Source organism: Erpetoichthys calabaricus, chromosome 8 (assembly GCF_900747795.2).
Source record: "Erpetoichthys calabaricus chromosome 8, fErpCal1.3, whole genome shotgun sequence".
In the NCBI taxonomy this organism is placed as follows: domain Eukaryota; kingdom Metazoa; phylum Chordata; class Cladistia; order Polypteriformes; family Polypteridae; genus Erpetoichthys; species Erpetoichthys calabaricus.
Window position 1 is genome coordinate 99420107 of NC_041401.2, and position 19601 is coordinate 99439707.

Here is a 19601-nt window from a genome sequence, read left to right on the forward strand (position 1 = left end):
ATCGTTATTTCTAAGGTACTCTTAATGTTGAGTCAAAAGAAACACACTCATAAGGCGAGTTACTGATCAAATGAAGTGTGCCAAAATAGTTCTAAAACGGCAACCAGTACATAAAGTTAAGCTAGTTACATATTGAATGTCTGTTTAAATGTGAACTTCACTGAACTGCTTTATAAAGAAGTGCTTAATTTAAACAATATAATATATAATGACCAGAGACTTTAATTGTGTATTAAAACCAGACCTGGGTAGGTCTTCAGGCACAACGGCAATAACATCTAACACTGTAAAAACAATTACACAGTTTGTAATTGATCAGAACTTATCAGTTCCTTGGGGATTTCTAAATCCAAACTCAAGACCATATTCCTTCTTCTCTCCAGTGCATCAGTTACTTTGTAACAATTCTTCTCGAGCGCTAACCTGAGACGATTGCTACCACTAATCTGTCCTAGGTAACGGCAGATGATAAAAGGATAGGCCAATATCACACCCCCAATAAATTTCCTGTATACCCTTTATTCTACACAAAACAGTCCCTTAATACCAATGCATTTATAGCCCACAAAAACTCTAGTCAATATCTATCATCACATTACATCAAATAAACAACAACAAAAAAATACAATCCCTTACTTGCACCCCCCCAACCCTAAATAACCCTTATATTGCAGCGCCACACATAAAAAATATAGTAAGTCCTTTGAAATAGCTCACCCAAGTCCGTAGGAATTAGCGGAATGTTTGATTCCCCGATCAAAAGAAGACCTTCCACCTTCTGAGAGGACTGTAGGAGCTCCTAGACTTCTTACATGGCCAGTGCAGTAGCTGATCTGTTTTTTAATTATCCGATGCTTTTTTTTTTTTTTTACTTTTTCCCTCCTCCTTCCCTTCTCTCTTTAAAACAGCGTGCTTTATGCAAATCACTCCCCGAAAAAAACAGTAAAACCGAAAGTTCCACCTCTGGGGCACTGCTGTCAATCTCTGGCTGTAAGAATGTTCCCCACAACACCCGATCGACAGCAGAAAACATTTTATCTTTATGTGGCAGCGCTACAACTTAAGAACTGATTATTTCTTTATAGATAATTTTTTGCCTATGATCAAATCTTACAAGTGCAATACTATTGTTATCTCCAACCGTGCCCCTTTGATCAAGGCACTCAAATCATTATGCTCCACATATTCATCTCACAGCAAGTATCTTAACCCAATTTTATATCTGACGAGAACTTAAATCCAAGCAAACTATTTTTTTTAGAGACAAATACATCCTCGGAGGTCTCTGCAGGAATACTCTAAGAAACTCTAAAGGTATTTTTAAGAGGACAGATTATCTTGTATCTATCCCACATAAATAAAGAGGAAACCAAGAAGGCATTAGAGTTAATCAGTGAAATTACCAGAATTGATCAACAACACACTAGGTTCCCAAATGAGGCACTCTACAGGAAAAGACAGGCTCTGCATTCAGATCTCAGCCTCTTGACAACCAAAGAAACAGAACAACTCATTTTTAAATCACAACATCATTACTACGAACAAGGAGAGAAAGCTAATAAGATATTAGCTCAACAAATCCACAAGGTGACACTGAACAGGGTTTCATAGTACAGAAATATTATTTAATAACTGTGTACTTATTTCTTTCTTAAACGTAACAGATGAGCACTTAAAATTCAGGTCTATGAAGAGGCCAACTCTTCAAAAATTCTCAACAAAAATTGAAAATGTTCTGATCAGGTTCATTAAGATATTGAAATTGTAACAGTGGATCATACCTGCTCTTTTTCTGCCTTCTCACGCTCCAGTTCAGTTTTCAAACTTGAAAAAGAAGCTGATTGGAGAAAGGAAAAAAAAAAAGGACATAATATTCATAATGATGCTCTGCAAGAAGGAAAGGGCATTTTAAACTGCAATGAATGATAAGGAACTGCATCTCTGTTACAGTGAAGGGATGTTCAAGCTAAACTGACAAAATGCTAAAAGAGATCTAAATAATAGGACATTTCATAATATGACTATGTATAAATAGGCTCAAGAAATTTGAGGGTGTTTACTAAGCATGCAGTAAAGGATAATTCTATCCTTAGATAGATTGGTTTTGCTCCTAAAACATTATGTGGGCACTGATGCCCAATCTCTTACAACTGAAGGCAAATCAACACACTACAAATTCACTCAACAGCAATGCAGTTCCAAATTAAAATGATATTCTGACTCGGGATTAAAAATGACAAAGAAAACAGAAAAACTGCAGTGACAAATGTATTGGTGTTAGGTAATGCCTGAGAAAATACAGTCACATAAATAGATAAATCTACATTAAAGTTTTTCAACTAGTAACTACGTTTGTGGTATAAAAATGTTTAATGACTAAGATTAAACTACAGTATGTGGCTACATTTGCAAGTTGGGCAAAGATGTAAGCAAGAATTTTACTGTACTCTGCACATGACAATAATACTATTTATTATGATGACTACTACATGCTTTCTTGCTATTGATTTATAACCTTAATATAGTGCAATATGTCAAATGGACTGTTTTTTTTTTTTAAGCAAGATCCTTGAATTTCACGCTTTCTGACATATTTGCATGGATGTGGGGAAACATAAGCTGCATATTTATATAAAAAAAAAAAAAACAAAAAAAAAAAAACAAACCACAGGTTGGTGCTAGTAAAGAAAGCTGTCAGGTGCTGCAGAAGAAAAGCTAAAGATCGAATCAAAACATTTTCAAAGCCCAGTAATAACAGGGCAAGATTCATTCTCATACCTTCTAGGATGTCTGGAGACCATCATCAATAGGAAAAGGAAGGGAAGGAAACAGGAAAAAATGAAAGAAGAAAAATCATTTAAAGGAGAAGAGACAAAAAAGTTGAACTTTTTAAGTGTAAATGGTGGATTCTCCAAGTTCCTCTGCTCAAGACAATAAAAAGCACCTTCGGACTGGATTCAGTATTATATTTGGAAACATATCAATGGATACAGTTGTGCTTGAAAGTTTGTGAACCCTTTAGAATTCTCTATATTTCTGCATAAATATGACCTAAAACATCATCAGATTTTCACTCAAGTCCTAAAAGTAGATAAAGAGAAACCAGTTAAACAAATGAGAAAATTTTATACTTGGTCATTTATTTATTGAGGAAAATGATCGAATATTACATATTTGTGAGTGGCAAAAGTATGTGAACCTCTAGGATTAGCAGTTAGTTTGAAGGTGAAATTGGAGTCAGGTATTTTCAATCAATGGGATGACAATCAGGTGTGAGTAGGCACCCTGTGTTATTTAAAGAACAGGGATCTATCAAAGTCTGCTCTTCACAACACATGTTTGTAGAAGTGTATCATGGCACGAACAAAGGAGATTTCTGAGGACCTCAGAAAAAGAGTTGTTGATGCTTATCAGGCTGGAAAAGGTTACAAAATCATCTCTAAAGAGTTTGGACTCCACCAATCCACAGTCAGACAGATTGTGTATAAATGGAGGAAATTCAAGACCACTGTTTACCCTCCACAAGAGTGGTCGACCAACAAAGATCACTCCAAGAGCAAGGCATGTAATAGTCGGCGAGGTCACAAAGGACCCCAGGGTAACTTCTAAGCAACTGAAGGCCTCTCTCACATTGGCTAATGTTCATGTTCATGAGTCCACCATCAGGAGAACACTGAACAACAACGGTGTGCATGGCAGGGTTACAAGGAGAAAGCCACTGCTCTCCAAAACAAACATTGCTGCTCGTCTGCAGTTTGCTAAAGATCATGTGGACAAACCAGAAGGCTACTGGAAGAATGTTTTGTGGACAGATGAGACCAAAGTAGAACGTTTTGGTTTAAATGAAAAGCGTTATGTTTGGAGAAAGGAAAACACTGCATTCCAGCATAAGAACCTTATCCCATCTGTGAAACATGGTGGTGGTAGTATCATGGTTTGGGCCTGTTTTGCTGCATCTGGGCCAGGACGGCTTGCCTTCATTGATGGAACAACGAATTCTGAATTATATCAGAGAATTCTAAAGGAAAATGTCAGGACATCTGTCCATGTACTGAATCTCAAGAGAAGGTGGGCCATGCCGCAAGACAACGACCCTAAGCACACAAGTCGTTCTACCAAAGAATGGTTAAAGAAGAATAAAGTAAATTTTTTTGGAATGGCCAAGTCAAAGTCCTGACCTTAATCCAATCGAAATGTTGTGGAAGGACCTGAAGCGAGCAGTTAATGTGAGGAAACCCACCAACATGCCAGAGTTGAAGCTGTTCTGTACGGAGGAATGGGCTAAAATTCCTCCAAGCCGGTGTGCAGGACTGATCAATAGTTACCGGAAATGTTCAGTTGCAGTTATTGCTGCATAGGGGAGTCACACCAGATACTGAAAGCAAAGGTTCACATACATTTGCCACTCACAAATATGTAATATTTGATCATTTTCCTTAATAAATAAATGACCAAGTATAATATTTTTGTCTCATTTGTTTAACTGGTTTCTCTTTACCTACTTTTAGGACTTGAGTGAAAATCTGATGATGTTTTAGATCATATTTATGCAGAAATATAGAAAAATCTAGCTACAGCCGCAGTGCAATCTTGGTTGCCTGTCAGCACCAAGCAAAGAAAAATAACTGTTGCATTTTCATACTTTGTTGGGTCTGCTGTGTCTGTTAGCATAACAACCTTCCTGTACTGTGTTGTGCTCTTCACCTGCAGCAGGCCCGGCCTTAGGCATAGGCGAAGTAGGCGACCGCCTAGGGCCCCGGATCGACTCCTTGGTCTAATTTTCATGCATTTCGCAGAGCTTCCAGGGGGCTCCGCCCCCCCTCAGGGGGCCCCTGGACCCCCCTTTCGCCTAGGGCCCCATAATACCTAAGACCGGGCCTGCCTGCAGCTTATGCACTCTATTCTGTACCATCTTCACTTTTCTCCATGTGGAAACTAGTACAGGCTATGTGTGGATTACCCAGAGAGTGTAAGAAACACAATAATGCCACTCCAAATTATTTTATATATGGTTTTACCCAACTTTAATCATAAGCAGCAGAACCCATGGAGTTTATGGCAGTGGTTACTTTTCTCCAATTAAATTTGGGTTGTTATATCAAATTTTGAACTTAAATACTTTAATATTAATTAGATTCTCTTTCTCTACATCTGACATTTTCTGCAACAACTTATTAATTTTCAGCACATAATTGATAGCATCAAAAATGGATTTCAATTTTTTATTTTTATTCTTATAAAAATGTATTTTTGTTTAGAGACCGGTCACTTTTATAGCATAGAGAACACATATTTGGGGAAAATAGTTTCTTCTGAACTTTGTGACAACTGAATAATTAAAGGTGCTAACCAAAGCAGATGACATGACGAAATAGATCACTGATTCTGGATAGTCTTAGGAAAGACATTCCTGACTTGTTAATGGAGTCCAAATTTAAGAAACATAGCTGTTCTGATTTTCATTCATGACTCATAATGCAGTAACAATGAAATTCATTCACAGTCAGTAATCTATTCCACATACAGTGGATTTAGAAAGTATTCAGAACCCTTCACTTTTTTCCACATTCTGCTAAGTTGCAGCCTTGTGCTACAATCATTTCTTTACATCAAGCTATATACAATACCCTAGAACAACAAAGCAAAAACAGGATTTTAGCATTTTCTGGCAAACTTTTAAAAATAAAAACCTGAAACAATGAAACAAGTATTGAAATGAAATAATGAAACAAGTATTCAGACCCTTTACGACCTGGAATCATCTTGGGTATGACACAACAAGCTACACACACCTGAATTTCAGGAGTTTCTGCCATTCTTCTCTGCAGATCCTATCAAGCACTGTCAAGTTGGATAGAGATCTTTGATGGACAGCTGTTTTCAGGTCTCTCCAGAGATATACAATGTTTAAGTCTGAACTCTGGCTGGGCAACTCAAGGACATTCACAGAGATGTCCCTAAGCCACTCCTGTGTTGTCTTTTCTTTGTGCTTAGGGTCACTGTTCTGTTGGAAGGCGATTCTTCAGTCCACTCTGAGGACCAGAGCGCCTGGGCAGGTTCTGATTAAATATATCTTTGTAGTTTGCTCTGTTCATATTTCCCATAACCATGTGTAGTCTCCCAGTCCCTGATGCTGAAAATCCACCCCACAGCATGATGTGGCCACCATAATCATACGAAATGATTTTAGCACAAAAGTACAGCGTATCAAAATGTCAAAAAAGTAAAGGAGTTTGAACACTTTGAGTCCACTGTACATAATTTATTTTAACATTCATAAGATATTTTAAACACAGACCCCTCAAAATGTCTAGAGCTTAGACTTGTAAGAGTACATGCTCATGACTTAAAATTCCAAGATGAATATTTAAGTAAGAAAATTATGCTAAAATGAAAACTGTATTTAAGTGTAGCTAGACATTATCCCAATATAAAATGATTCAAAACTTAAAAGTATTTTACTATATTTCCATCTAGTACCATTAACAACAGTACTTTTAATGAAAATCTATTTGAAAACAGCTTGAATGTTTATAACAGCAGCCATCTCACCAATTTCCTCCTTGCAACTTTCAATCTCTAGTTGTAGTGTTTCCTCTAAGTTCTCCTTCAGACACTGTTCAGCCTGAATCTGCTCCTTTAAAAATAGGATTTCTGCTTTTAGCTTCTCCTCAACATGATCAGAAGCAGTCCGTACACATACTATATCCTCCCTGTAGCGCAAAACAAGTGCCTGCATCTCCTATTATGAGAAAATACAAATGTAGAAATGTGAAGGTGTTTTTAAACATGAATATTTCAGCTTTTTATACAAATGACAATTACAGTTGTACTAAGAGCTTATTCAATCCTGTCCAAAACATTTTCTATAACCAAGACAGCAGAAGACAGTGTCTGACAGGTGACAAATGGAAACTAACTCAATGAAAAGTAAATTGCCTGTGGCCCTTGGTGATGTAGCAAATCCAGGAGTAATATCAATATTTTTCAGTCCACAATGTACGTAGCCTGGCATTTCCACTTGGTATCAAATGAGTATTCATTAATCTAAATTGCAGTATTAAGAATATGAGATATTTATCTGTACAATATCAATTCCTTATGTCTACATTAAATAAGAATCTCCCCCCCCCCCCCCCCCAAAAAAAAGTCTTTTTATTATTGAAAATTATAAATGTGCCTTAAATGGTTATTTTTAATAAAATATAAAAATATTATCAAGGCACAGAAACTTAACCATATTCGTTTTTTTCTAGCACAGTGGTAAATATTAGAAGTTTTTCAAAGCTTTTTTCTATATCTTTGGAAGAAATGGTCTATAAATTAGGCATTCGTATTGAAAATGAAATATTTTTCAAATATAACTTAATAAAGTTTACTGTGATAGATATTTTATTCAGATATATTTTGTGGGTCGTCACAAAACTCAATATTCAAATATTTAAAATTTGTAAAATTCATATACATTTTTTTATTGTTTACAAGTTAGAGGTAATTACATTTAGAGATTTCAATGTAAAGTTAAAACATATTATGTATCCAGTTCATTTTGTTCCCTTAAGGCAATATCTGACACAACTTGCATAGTGTGTGACAACACCAGTTTGTTCATCATTATGTACAAAATGTTTATACTAATATGCAATCATTTATAGGAAGCTAAAGGTATGTTATATGAATGAGGCATTTTGTGCTATCCTAAGAAAGTAGAAACGGTCTGTTTGAATGCTATATGTGAAATATATGTATAATTTACTTGGATATGTGCAGTGGTTCATTGTGATACAGGTAGTGGTGTCTAGATTTGTGTTTAGGTCAGGATATTTATCTATCTATGAATGTCTCATGCTGCTTTTACTACTTTGGTTATCTGTAACTGCAATTTCTACCCATCTAGTTTTTAACAAGAAAACTAATACTGCATCCTTTCAGTGTGCCATGTCCATATCATTTGATTAAAAAGGAAATTTGCTCCTGTTTGAGTGATCCCTAATTAAATTTTCTCACTATAAATGCCCATTGTAAATAAATGTTTTTCTTCACTAAGAATACATTTTTCATAAATAGTGAGATAAGCAGAATGATTAAACTATGAAAGTTAAGTTAAGAACATATAGTCATAATAAGTTATGAACATATAAACTCCAACTAAACCAAACAGACTATGAACTGGGATTAATTCAGAGTTACTTTATATATTTATAAATTGTTGGCACATTGAATACAATTTAAATAAAGTGGATGGTTTAGTATATTGGTGCAATTAAAAAATATCTTACTCTGAATGTCAATAAGACCAAAGAAATTATATATGACTTTAAGAGGCAGAAATCTGCATGTTCACCCATTATTGTTTTGGAGCAGGATATAGAAATAGTGAATAAATATAAATACCTAGGAAGTTTCCTGGATAATCATCATATTCATTGAAACACAAATATAAAAAATGTATACTCTAAATGCAATCTGCGCTTTTTTCTTCTCTTTAAACTGGGCAAAAAGTGGACAAGGACCACATGTTGTTGTTTTATGACAATAAGATCCAGTCTATCATCTCTTTCAGCTTCAATGCCTGGTTTAGCAGTTTGCCAAACCAAAATTTAAAAAAGCTCCAACAGATTAAAAAACATGCAGCTATAGTTATTGAAGCTGACATAAATGATTTATTAAGTGTGTGTTAAAAAAAAAAAAAACTGAAGACAAAACACCCATTACACACAGGACTTAATTAACTTCAGTAAATTAGGGAGGACAGTCACTTTAATGACACATACATATTGCTCCAGAAACTCCTTTCTTCCCAGTGCCATACATCTGTTTAACAAAGAATATGAAAGATAAAAAAAAAAAAAAATCCAGAAACACATAGTTTTTATTCTGTGTCATGTAACCATTTTAGGTAAAATGTACTATGAAACTGCTAGAAGTAGTTAAAAAAAAATCTGTTTTTAAGATGATGTAAACATTTTAGTGTTTCCATGTACATTTTAACCTGTCTTGTCTCTGTCTGTTCTATTTCATTTCTGTCTGCTATCAGATTCAGCTGAGCTGGAAAATGTAATGTTTTCTTGTGTAAAAATGATTAAATAAAACCTTGAAACTCGAGAGGAAAAAAGCACTTCAGAATACCTCAACTGTGTCAGGCATGAGGAAGTTTTCTTGCTGTTGCAAGGCAATATGAAGCCGATGCTTTCCCTGAAGACTCTCATTTTCCCTTTGTAGCCTTGATAGCTCCTCAGCTACCTGTTCCCTTGATTGCATTAAAACTGCCTGCAAAAACATTAGATGTTTAAATCATGATCAGAATGGGTCTAAGCACTATTTGTCAAACGTCTGAGAACTTTCAATAACCCAGTTATACAATATTTTAGTATAGAAGATAGCTACGTTATATATACTGCTTTTCAAGCCAAAAATATGTACATTTCATTTTAATCACTAAAAGTGAGCTGACACCCACAAATGTTTTCTGTTCATACCATCTGCTCCTGAGCATTTCTCTTGGCCTGAGAGAAAGCTTGCTGTATACTGCTGAGTAAAGTTTCCGACTCCTGAACTTTCTGCATTAATGTAGAAATCTGCAGGGAAAAAAATGTAATTAGCTGCTGCAACAAATATTTCAATTGGCATTTACTGAAGTGTATTTTAAAATGACAAACATACCTAATAATTTTCCTATACAAAAACAAAAATAATATCTATACATCTATTCCCTGAACCAACTTACATTCTAGTGCTGTGATAAGCTGGAAAACAATCATGGGTAGAAACCACTCACTCGTGACAAAATTACCGCTGCTACTAAATCTAAAACACATATCTTTAGAATGTGGGGAAAAAAACTCATGCAAATATGGGATGAACATGCAAAGACCAAAGAAACAGCGACTGAACCAGTAACAATACCCTTGCATCTGTAAGGTAGCATTGTTAACTACTTTACAGCAAAGCACTGTATCAGTGCACTCCCATCCTCAATAACCACTATACTACACTAAAACTAAAATATGTATAGACAAAATTAATCTATGCAGTTCACTGGGGTTGATGCTGCTGATATTGTATCCTTCACTATTTATTATACTAACTAGAAAATACTAGATACTTATTGCTACTGTTGGAAGGAAAAATGCTGAGAAATAACAGACGCGTATATATTGAATCAGCCAGAATAAAGTTGTAAAAACACTTTTTGGACGACTTGCCTGAACATTTAATCAGTATGAACGTTAGGCCAGGCATCTAATATTCAATGAAGTTGTCTACTAGTCCAAAACTTCTCTGCTTCACCAATTCAGGGACCTACATTCCAGAGCTCTTTTCCAATGCCTATTTTGAATTTTCTTTTAAAATAGTTGGTTTAGATATGAATATCTGAACATGGACGAATTTCCAATTGCTTCCAAAAATGTACAAAATTTTGTCATTAGCTTGTGATAATTTTCTAATCAGTCCTTTTCCAAAAACCATATTTACCATTTTGGTGTTTAGGAAACAGATGTAATGACTCCTAAACTTTAAAATGCTGTATTCTGATCAGTAAAGAAATGAGAAAAGCACAACCCCAACAACACAGGGAAAAAGATGATAATTTTTGATTACAGCAATTTATCAACATTTATTTTATAGAAGTAATTTGCCTCTGGATTTAATAAATAAGAAAAACAGCAAAACTTCAAATACTCAATTAAGTGCACACCTTGAAAATACAGTTGATCAATACAAATGAACTTAAGTTTCCTTCATGAAATGAAAGCAAAAAAAAAAAAAAAAAAGCATGAAGCTCTAAACATTTCAGACTTAAACAGTAAATTAGCTTTTCAGTAGCTGATGATTTGAATTACTTTTTCTGAAGTCTCTTCATTTTCCTGCTTCAAACATTCTTCCAAGTCCTGCTTGTCCTTCATGGTACATTCCAGTTGGTCATTAGCCTGTCGAAGCATTGCCTGTAACTTCTTTACCTATGTCACAAAGAGGAGAAAAAACAGCTAACAAAAAGACAACATATGGCAAGGGAAACACAGAGAAGATGATAGATAAAGCAAGAGATGCAAGGAGTTATGCTGTAAGTTTGTGTACATGAAAGAACTCTGATGTGGAGAATGAAAATGTAAAACAGGTGGACAGATATAAATGTGCCAGAAAGACCATTAATGAATTGAAAAATTTTGGAACATCTAAGAAAGTAAACAAGGAAATAATACATCTACTGTAAGATATGTCAAAGTGATGAGAAAAGCTGAAGTAGAAAGAATAATATAAAATAAAGCATTACAGTATTAGTTAAAACCAATCAAGTCAATTTAAGACTCTGACCTGGTCACGAGTTTCAGCTTCTTGATTCTGTATGACCTGTAGTTGTTTCTCATAGTTGGAACACATGTCACACCTACGACCCAGCTTCCTTCCAGCATTCTTTACCTGCAGAGCAAGAAACGAGCACATTTATCAGAACTGAAATATGTTACAATACCATATAGTAATGTGTTCTACATTACTCTTACTCGTACAACAAGTATGCTATTTTAGAAATTTGTGGTATGAACCTGGAGGAATTTTTTTCTCAATATCTTTTTATTCATTTTCCCTACATCCTGACAAAAAGGATATAATACTGCTTTCAGAAACCTAGAGCCACTGCCAACCATCACGATGCAACAACTTCACTGCATGGAACTCGGATTCAAATTTATTTATATTAAGACCATTTTAGGAGCTGTTATTTAACAAAAAAATGTAGAATCAGTGTAGTAAGGAGAGAAAAAAAACAGGCAGAAATAAGGAAAACTTCTAAATTCCACAAAGACAGTAGACTATGCCGTTAGCAGCACGAATCAGTGTGATAACATACTGTATCAACAGAAACAAATGCTAGCTACAATCAGAGATAGCTCTAAAAATAAACAGAAAAATGACACACCTCTTGTTGGAGCAGATTCCACTCAGACTCACTTACAAGACGGTACCCCAAAGGTGGGAGATAGGCATTGTCAGGTGCCTGGGAGATGCTAGAAAGTAAAGAGGCAGTCTCCTCTTGCTCTGGAGTCATGGCCTTAATTGCTTTTTCCTGGTCCTTTGTGAGAAGAAAGCACCCTGATGACAGCTGGAAGGAGCCCAATGAGGCAGTGTCAAAATTATCCCCACCACTACAGTCTGCCCCCACAAGGGGTCCAAAGTCAGATTCATCCAGGTTGCCAGCTGACTTTGCTTTGTTGTTATACCCTAAGCTTTTTTGCTGTGGCCCTCCACCAGAGGTACCCAAACTGTCTGTAGACTGAGCTCTTCGTAGCCCATCTTTGAAGAGGTCACTAGTGCTTCCATCCTCTTTATCAGCACATTCCTCCCCTGTGGAGATAAGAACATCTGTGTCGAGGGAGTGTAGCGAGCTATGAAAGCTGTGATTAGCATGGACCTGAAGTAGAGGGAAAAAAATAAATAAAGATTACAGGAATATTTTAACCCATACATTAAATTAGCACCATGATTCTTCTTCTTTACTCTAGTTTGTTACTTTGAAAATCATATGGAATAGAAGCAGAAAACTGCTAAAGCTATGCTTGAAGCCTTCAGTACTAAAAGGTAAACAACTGAATTTCATCCATGCTGAGCAAGTTGGATTAACCTTGGCTTGCTCTGAATATGTCACTCAGCTACTATCTTTTTTATGAAACAATTTAACTTAGCTTTGATGCCCTAAATGTCTGCATCATAAGTTTCCAGCAATGTGTGGTAGTGCTGGGTTGGCTGCTTATACAAACAGCATTATCTATTACTCTGTTTAAATTTGTCTGTCATGGTCATAAAGCTAATAAGAGTGTGCATAAGAATTACTTATGAACACTTTGAAATCAGTTCAGTTTTTTTCCCCCACACCGGTGTATCCCAACTCACCGGTATTAGAAATTCTTCACATATACTGTAATATATTGCTCAACTTGTTTTGGCATCCAGTTATGCAAGATCTTGAGCTATTGTGACATTGTGGTCAGCAACACAGGAGCGCCACAGGGAACTGTACTTTCTCCGGTCCTGTTCAGCCTATATACATCGGACTTCCAATACAACTCGGAGTCCTGCCACATGCAAAAGTTCGCTGACAACACTGCTATCGTGGGCTGCATCAGGAGGAGGAGTATAGGGACCTAATCAAAGACTTTGTTAAATGGTGCGACTCAAACCACCTACATCTGAACACCAGCAAAACCAAGGAGCTGGTGGTTGACTTTAGGAGGCCCAGACCTCTCATGGACCCCGTGATCGTCAGAGGTGACTGTGTGCAGATGGTGCAGACCTATAAATATCTGGGAGTGCAGCTGGATGATAAATTAGACTGGACTGCCAATACTGATACTGTGTGTAAGAAAGGACAGAGCCGGTTATACTTGCTTAGAAGGCTGGCGTCCTTCAACATCTGCAATAAGATGCTGCAGATGTTCTATCAGACGGTTGTGGCAAGCACCCTCTTCTACGCGGTGGTGTGCTGGGGGGGCAGCATTAAGAAGAAAGACGCCTCACGCCTGGACAAACTTGTGAGGAAGGCAGGCTCTATTGTTGGCATGGAGCTGGACAGTTTGACATCTGTGGCAGAGCGAAGGGCGCTCAGCAGGCTCCTATCAATTATGGACAATCCACAGCATCCACTAAACAGTGTCATCTCCAGACAGAAGAACAGCTTCAGCGACAGACTGCTGTCAATGTCCTGCTCCACTGACAGACTGAGGTGATCGTTCCTCCCCCAAACTATGCGACTCTTCAATTCCACCCGGGGGGGGGGGGGGGTAAACGTTAACATCATACAAAGTTATTGTCTGTTTTTACCTGCATTATTATCAATCTTTAATTTAATATTGTTTTTTGTATCAGTATGCTGCTGCTGGAGTATGTGAATTTCCCCTTGGGATTAATAAAGTATCTATCTATCTATTTGGGGTTCACCCTACTTTTGCTCTTCCAGTCTCGGACAACCCTCATTTGTGGACCACATTTTGTACATGAAATTTGACTCTTATGATAAAGAGTAAACCAACAGGCTGTTATGACTTAAAAGTGTTTCTAAGCATGAAAGTCCCAGACAATTACTTGAGATGTTCACTTTGGGGGTGGGGGGGGGAGGACAATTGTCAAAACCTGGATAGTGACACAAGTGCAATAATGACACCTTTATAAATAAAAAAAATTATTTTAACAAAAGCTCTGTTAGACAGTGAAGCTCTAAAAAGCACAGCAGAGGATGCATGAAAAGGAAAGGCAATTAAGGGCAAGCAAGTCCCAATCACAAATAAAAGCAATAGTCGAAAAACATCGCACAGGTAAAAAAAGATCCAGAAAGGGGGAAAAAAAAAACAGAAAACAAGTCAGTTGGAAGTACTCTATAAGAAAATAAGTTGATTTAAACAAAACACTTAATTTATATGCTATCTAAGTATCTTAACCTCCATGTCAATAACCACAAGAATGACTCTGGCTTAGAATTCTATGTAGTGAAGATTAAGATTAGAGCCCCAAGGTACAGGCACTGGCACACACAGTCCCATGAAAATCATGTGCACCCATACCATTCTATCACTAATACTATTAAACACCAAAAATTTTCTCCATTATGTGCTAGACTTTGTCTTAAAATAGTATCTAAAATTATTTTAAAAATCTCTTAATGTTTGCAATAAAATAATATCTATAACGTAGGGGATTCAAGCACCCCTACTGATCAATTTATATTAAAATTATACTAAATGTAAGACCTTAACCTAGCCACTATAAATAAGAGTATAAAATTTTAAGATCATTAAGGTAAGCCCGACTCAGACTCGGGGTGATGTGCAATGATTGTCTATACAGTGTAAAGCCTGAATAACTCTTGAGACAGTATTCTGTTGGTATCTAGTGCATAAAATAACACTATGCTGCAAAAATAATTAATATTTCTATGCATTTTGCAACACTAAGGTATCTTCTCAATATTTATGAGTGAGATAGAGCTTTCAACCAAAGCATAATGGCATGTAAATGAGAAGTAGTAAAGCCAATTAGAACTCAATGAAACGTGAATCAAGCGATAATGATGACAATGTGAATTGGTCACAAGACACTGACATGTATAGAGAAACTGTTGAATACTGCACTGTACGACTAAACTGCTGTAATATGCCCGATGAATTTGGTCACATGAAGGTTCATCGTAATGGAAGTAGGTGTGTGGCAAAAAGGCAAAATGATAGTGATCAAGAAGAAAGATGAGAAAGATGTTAGTCCTTTAAGTACCGTACTCTTCACAATGCATGAAGTGTTATTCTTGTAAGGGGAAATACAGCAGTCACTAAGCCTTGCACTGTCGAAGCCTACAATAACACAATGATCACAATGCAGGTTAGGCACTGTCATTCTACCGTCTCAGGCTGAAGCAACAGAAAAATAATTATAAGAAAAGTGTGCAAAGAAACACACGTCTACTGTATGGACTACAACACTGGGATGTGCATTGTTGACTATGTCAAAAAAGGTCAATTGAAGGACATGTACTAAACCTGCATCAGTACAGCAGAGGACACTACACATATCCTTTCCTAATGTATTTATGTTGACATTTTGATAAAACCCAGCCTTTTTGACTTATATTTCCAGGGATTATCATAACGCTAAGGAGGCTACTGTGGTTAGATGAAACATTCAAAAACATGAACAAAGTTATTAGTGGTGGTGCAATGACAATTTATAGGATGGGTTTTTGTTTTGTGGATGAATGAGGAATGCACTCTTATATCAGTGTTCATATAGAGGAAACTGAACAATGTCATCTTGCAGACTTCATTTTTCACGTCTTTCTCTTTATTTCAGGTCTACATTTGGTGTACGCAAAGCAGTATACTATGAAGCTGTAAAGAGATATCTATAGGAACAGCAGCAAAATAAATTTCCTGAATGATTCAGGTCCTGGCATTTATAAGCATAGCCCAGGAATTATGTACAAATTCTGTGCCGGTTAAATTTCTCCATTATATCTCATTCTTTGTGAAGTTAATAAAAGTGCAATATGGTCTATATTAATTTAAAATCCTCTTCAAACAACAGTGTACTCAAGAGACTTTCACTGTTTGATACCATTCTGAGTTTAATAATTGCAACTTTGTTATTGATCTGTAATATATACACTGCAAGGAAATTCTGAAGGCAATAAATACGGGAGAAAAAATAGATTTCTCAGATCAAACTTTTCAGAGCCAAATCATTTTAGACTTATAAATCCCCATTTTGCAGGGAATTCACATTTTGTATTTGTAGAAATATGTGCTTTACTTGGTACAGAAGCCACAGATTTGAAAGATTTTGCTGTGCAGCCTTATCAACACAAAGCAAAGCAACTGTTGTGTTTTGGTGGATGGCTCCATCCCAATCATGAATATTGAGAAGATATCTTATCATGGCAAAATGCATGGAAATATTCTAAATTTTTCTCATAAAATTATATTGTTATATAGAGCTACACTTTTTCTTCCCTATATATTTTCACAGTGTGACACACACACTGCCCAAATAAGATATGTGTAATAAAGAGACAAATACTTTGACAATGAACTACACTTTTCAAGAACCACACCTTACTATTATTTTGAAAATCCAGAAGGATTTCAGAATGCAAAATGATTTTTTTCTACATTCATGTTTTCTTAGTTGACTCAAGACTTGTGACAGGTGCTAATATCTAGAATGTTCAGAACTAACTTCATCATTAATAGGACCAATCGACTCCTCTCCTTCCACTTCATCTTCTTCATTCTTTTTAGCCTTTATTTTCTGCTGCTCATCTTCTTCCTGAAAGAAAGTTTGCAGAGGACATTGGGTTTAGGCTAATGAACTTTGTTCCTTCATGAAAACCAGACTGTGAGGAAACATATTTAATACAAATGGTGTTTTGCCCTGTTATATACTTCAAATTAGGTACTAGGAAGAAAAAAAAAAATCAAAGGAGTCAATCTTATCTTAGCCATTTAGGTTGTTTTTGAGAATAGTAAAAGTGACAAAATATATTTCAGAAATACTGTATTTCTGATTTATTCTATACTTCCTTAAAGTTATTAACATGATCTCAATACTTCGCACAGCCTTTATTTTCTTTCATGGTTATTATCAAGCTAGGATAACTTTTTTTCTCCACAGTTTCTTCACATAGCCCTAGACATTCTTGAACAACTGAAAATATATACTAATTTTAATATTTTAAACAAACAGACATATTGCTATTTATTCATGTACAATTTAGTGATAAGCCATTATAATGTTAAAAAAAAACTTGTACAGCCAAAAATTGATTTGTTACATTATTAACCCTTTAACCGCCAACTCCCTAAATATTCCCCACGCCAGGCGAAATCTGAACAATTTTTGTTTTTTTACTGTTTTACATTTTTTTTACATTTTTTACATTTATTCAAGCAGTATTGACCACTAAATGTTGTGCAAGTTGCCAGTGTATACACGAAATCTATAAATGTAACCTGAATTCTCAGCTAAGCAAAACATCTTGATACCAAACCGTGCCCTTTTCAATGGTAGATACTGTCGAAACTGTAAGCGGCCCTTCCACGACAATAAACTTTCATCAACTGCAACTGACGGTCCTGGCATGTAGGGCAACTGAAATGCTTCAAATAAATGATCAATCAAAGGACGTAGCTTGAACAAGTGGTCGCGGTTTGGATCTTTCTTATCTGGCTCGTTTCTGTTGTCATTCAAATGAAAGAATTTCAGCAGCAAAGAGAATCGGTTACGTGTCATGACAGCTGCAAAAATAGATGTTGCATACATAGGATCTGTAGACCAGTACATCTCAATATCTGGTTTTCTGATTATTCCCATCAACATCAAAATCCCAATGAATTTTTTCATTTCGTTTTCATCAGTGTCAAACCAAGCACGAACACGGGAATGTGGAGGTAAATTGGGATTTTTCTCAATAAACTGTGCTTCATACAGATTTGTCTGATGAACAAAATGTCTGATCAAATCAGGTGACACAAACAGCTCATAAAACTGCTCAGCAGTGTAATTGTTTACATCAACAATAAAGCCACACGTTCCCTCAAACGAATGCAGAAAAGGTAGTTCACCACGGGCAGCAGCCCAGCTGAGATGCTGGGGATACACCCACTCAGCGCCGTCATCCGATGCCTCTTCATTCACAGTATCATGCAGGGCACGTTGCTGCTCATCACTGTCACTAAAATCTTCTTCAGAACTGCTACAATCATGATCAGAACTGTCCAAAATCGCCTGCAAAGCCTCACTTGAAGTCAGTTTACGTTTCGCCATATTCACAGCTGTTACATGCGAATCACGTCACATGACCGGCCAAAACAACCACAGACTTGTCGAAATACAACGTAGTAATAATACCCACGCCAAACCGTCAGTTATACTACTTGCCAGGCATTCATATAACCACAGGCAAATGTGCCGGATAATTCCGGCAGTATGGCGTTAGCATTAAAACAACGGTGCCGGATATATCCGGCAGAGGGCGGTGAAGGGGTTAATTTTAATACATATGCCAAAGTCCAATTATTGTAGCTCAGTAAGGTATTGCATACTTAATGATAAACAAAATCAAAAAACACCCCCTATTATAAAGGTGATTATATGACATGAATGAAACACCTAACAAGTAAAAACAATAGTCATTTATCTTATATTTAAAATTCAATATATGATCTTTTATGCAACAATTACCATTCAGGTTTAAAAGCAAATTGTTTCATTATTATGATCAATTCTGCTTTATAATCATAGCAGACAGCCATTTACTTTGCATAGAAGATAAATGTGTGTAGCATGTAATCAAGTGAAAAGAAGTAAAGGTTACAGGTATACATTTAACCCTGCATGAGCTGAGGGTTAAATTTAATCCATCCTATTTAGGGCCACTAAGTGTTAGGCAAAAAGCAAACATGGCAGATAGTATGTTGGCACTTTGGGCACAATCGCACAGGCAATTTGTTAAACTTTAATCCAGCTATTTGCTACTAGGGCTGGGTATCGGCACTGATGTCCTGATTCAATTACGATTCTTAATGCCCTAATTCTACTTCATCTTGACTGAATCAGTATGCACTGAAATATTTGAAGTGGTGGCTTTTTTAGAGATTACTTAAAAATGCATAGAGAACATTAACACTAGAATTACCAAAGTTTACGAGAAAACCTGTAAATCCGGCCCACCTTAAATCCATTCGCACCTCTCCATTCAGCGTCTTTTGTCTTGTAAATGTGTCAATAATCCCAAGCAGCAAGCAGCCTGCTATACCACATCCCCCCAACCGCCGGAGAAACTGCAAAAACCTCTCCCAGCTGAAGCCTTGTTTATCAGCGAGTCAGGTAACTAGGCTAAAAAAAATATATCGTTATTTGGAACACCTGCATTTCACGGGTGTTCTGTGTCTACAAAGATCTATAAGTGTAGGATGACAGAAATGTTGAACACATACCTAAAAGACAAACTTTTTTCATGTTTTAGTACTAACGACAAAATGTAGACATGAAGGGTATAATGTGTGAAGACTGAAGTCCAAATATCAAATAAGCACTTTCACAAAAGATACAGGTATAAC

The 19601-nt window shown here is 36.2% G+C and overlaps 2 protein-coding genes across 2 annotated transcripts in view; one reads left to right on the forward strand and one right to left on the reverse strand.

Moving 5' to 3' along the window:
• The window catches only part of zgc:171740 (uncharacterized protein LOC795694 homolog), a 317785-nt gene that overhangs the window by 167885 nt on the left and 130299 nt on the right, over window positions 1–19601 (forward strand). The gene's annotated exons all lie outside the window — the stretch shown is intronic.
• rabep1 (rabaptin, RAB GTPase binding effector protein 1) overlaps window positions 1–19601 on the reverse strand; it is a 66537-nt gene that overhangs the window by 10375 nt on the left and 36561 nt on the right. Inside the window, exons 8-15 of the mRNA XM_051930783.1 lie at window positions 16720–16809; window positions 11921–12412; window positions 11317–11421; window positions 10845–10961; window positions 9480–9578; window positions 9130–9270; window positions 6553–6742; window positions 1782–1837 (exon numbers count right to left, since the gene is read on the reverse strand). Of these exons, the coding sequence (XP_051786743.1) occupies window positions 1782–1837; window positions 6553–6742; window positions 9130–9270; window positions 9480–9578; window positions 10845–10961; window positions 11317–11421; window positions 11921–12412; window positions 16720–16809 (1290 nt within the window). The remainder of the gene's footprint in view (window positions 1–1781; window positions 1838–6552; window positions 6743–9129; window positions 9271–9479; window positions 9579–10844; window positions 10962–11316; window positions 11422–11920; window positions 12413–16719; window positions 16810–19601) is intronic.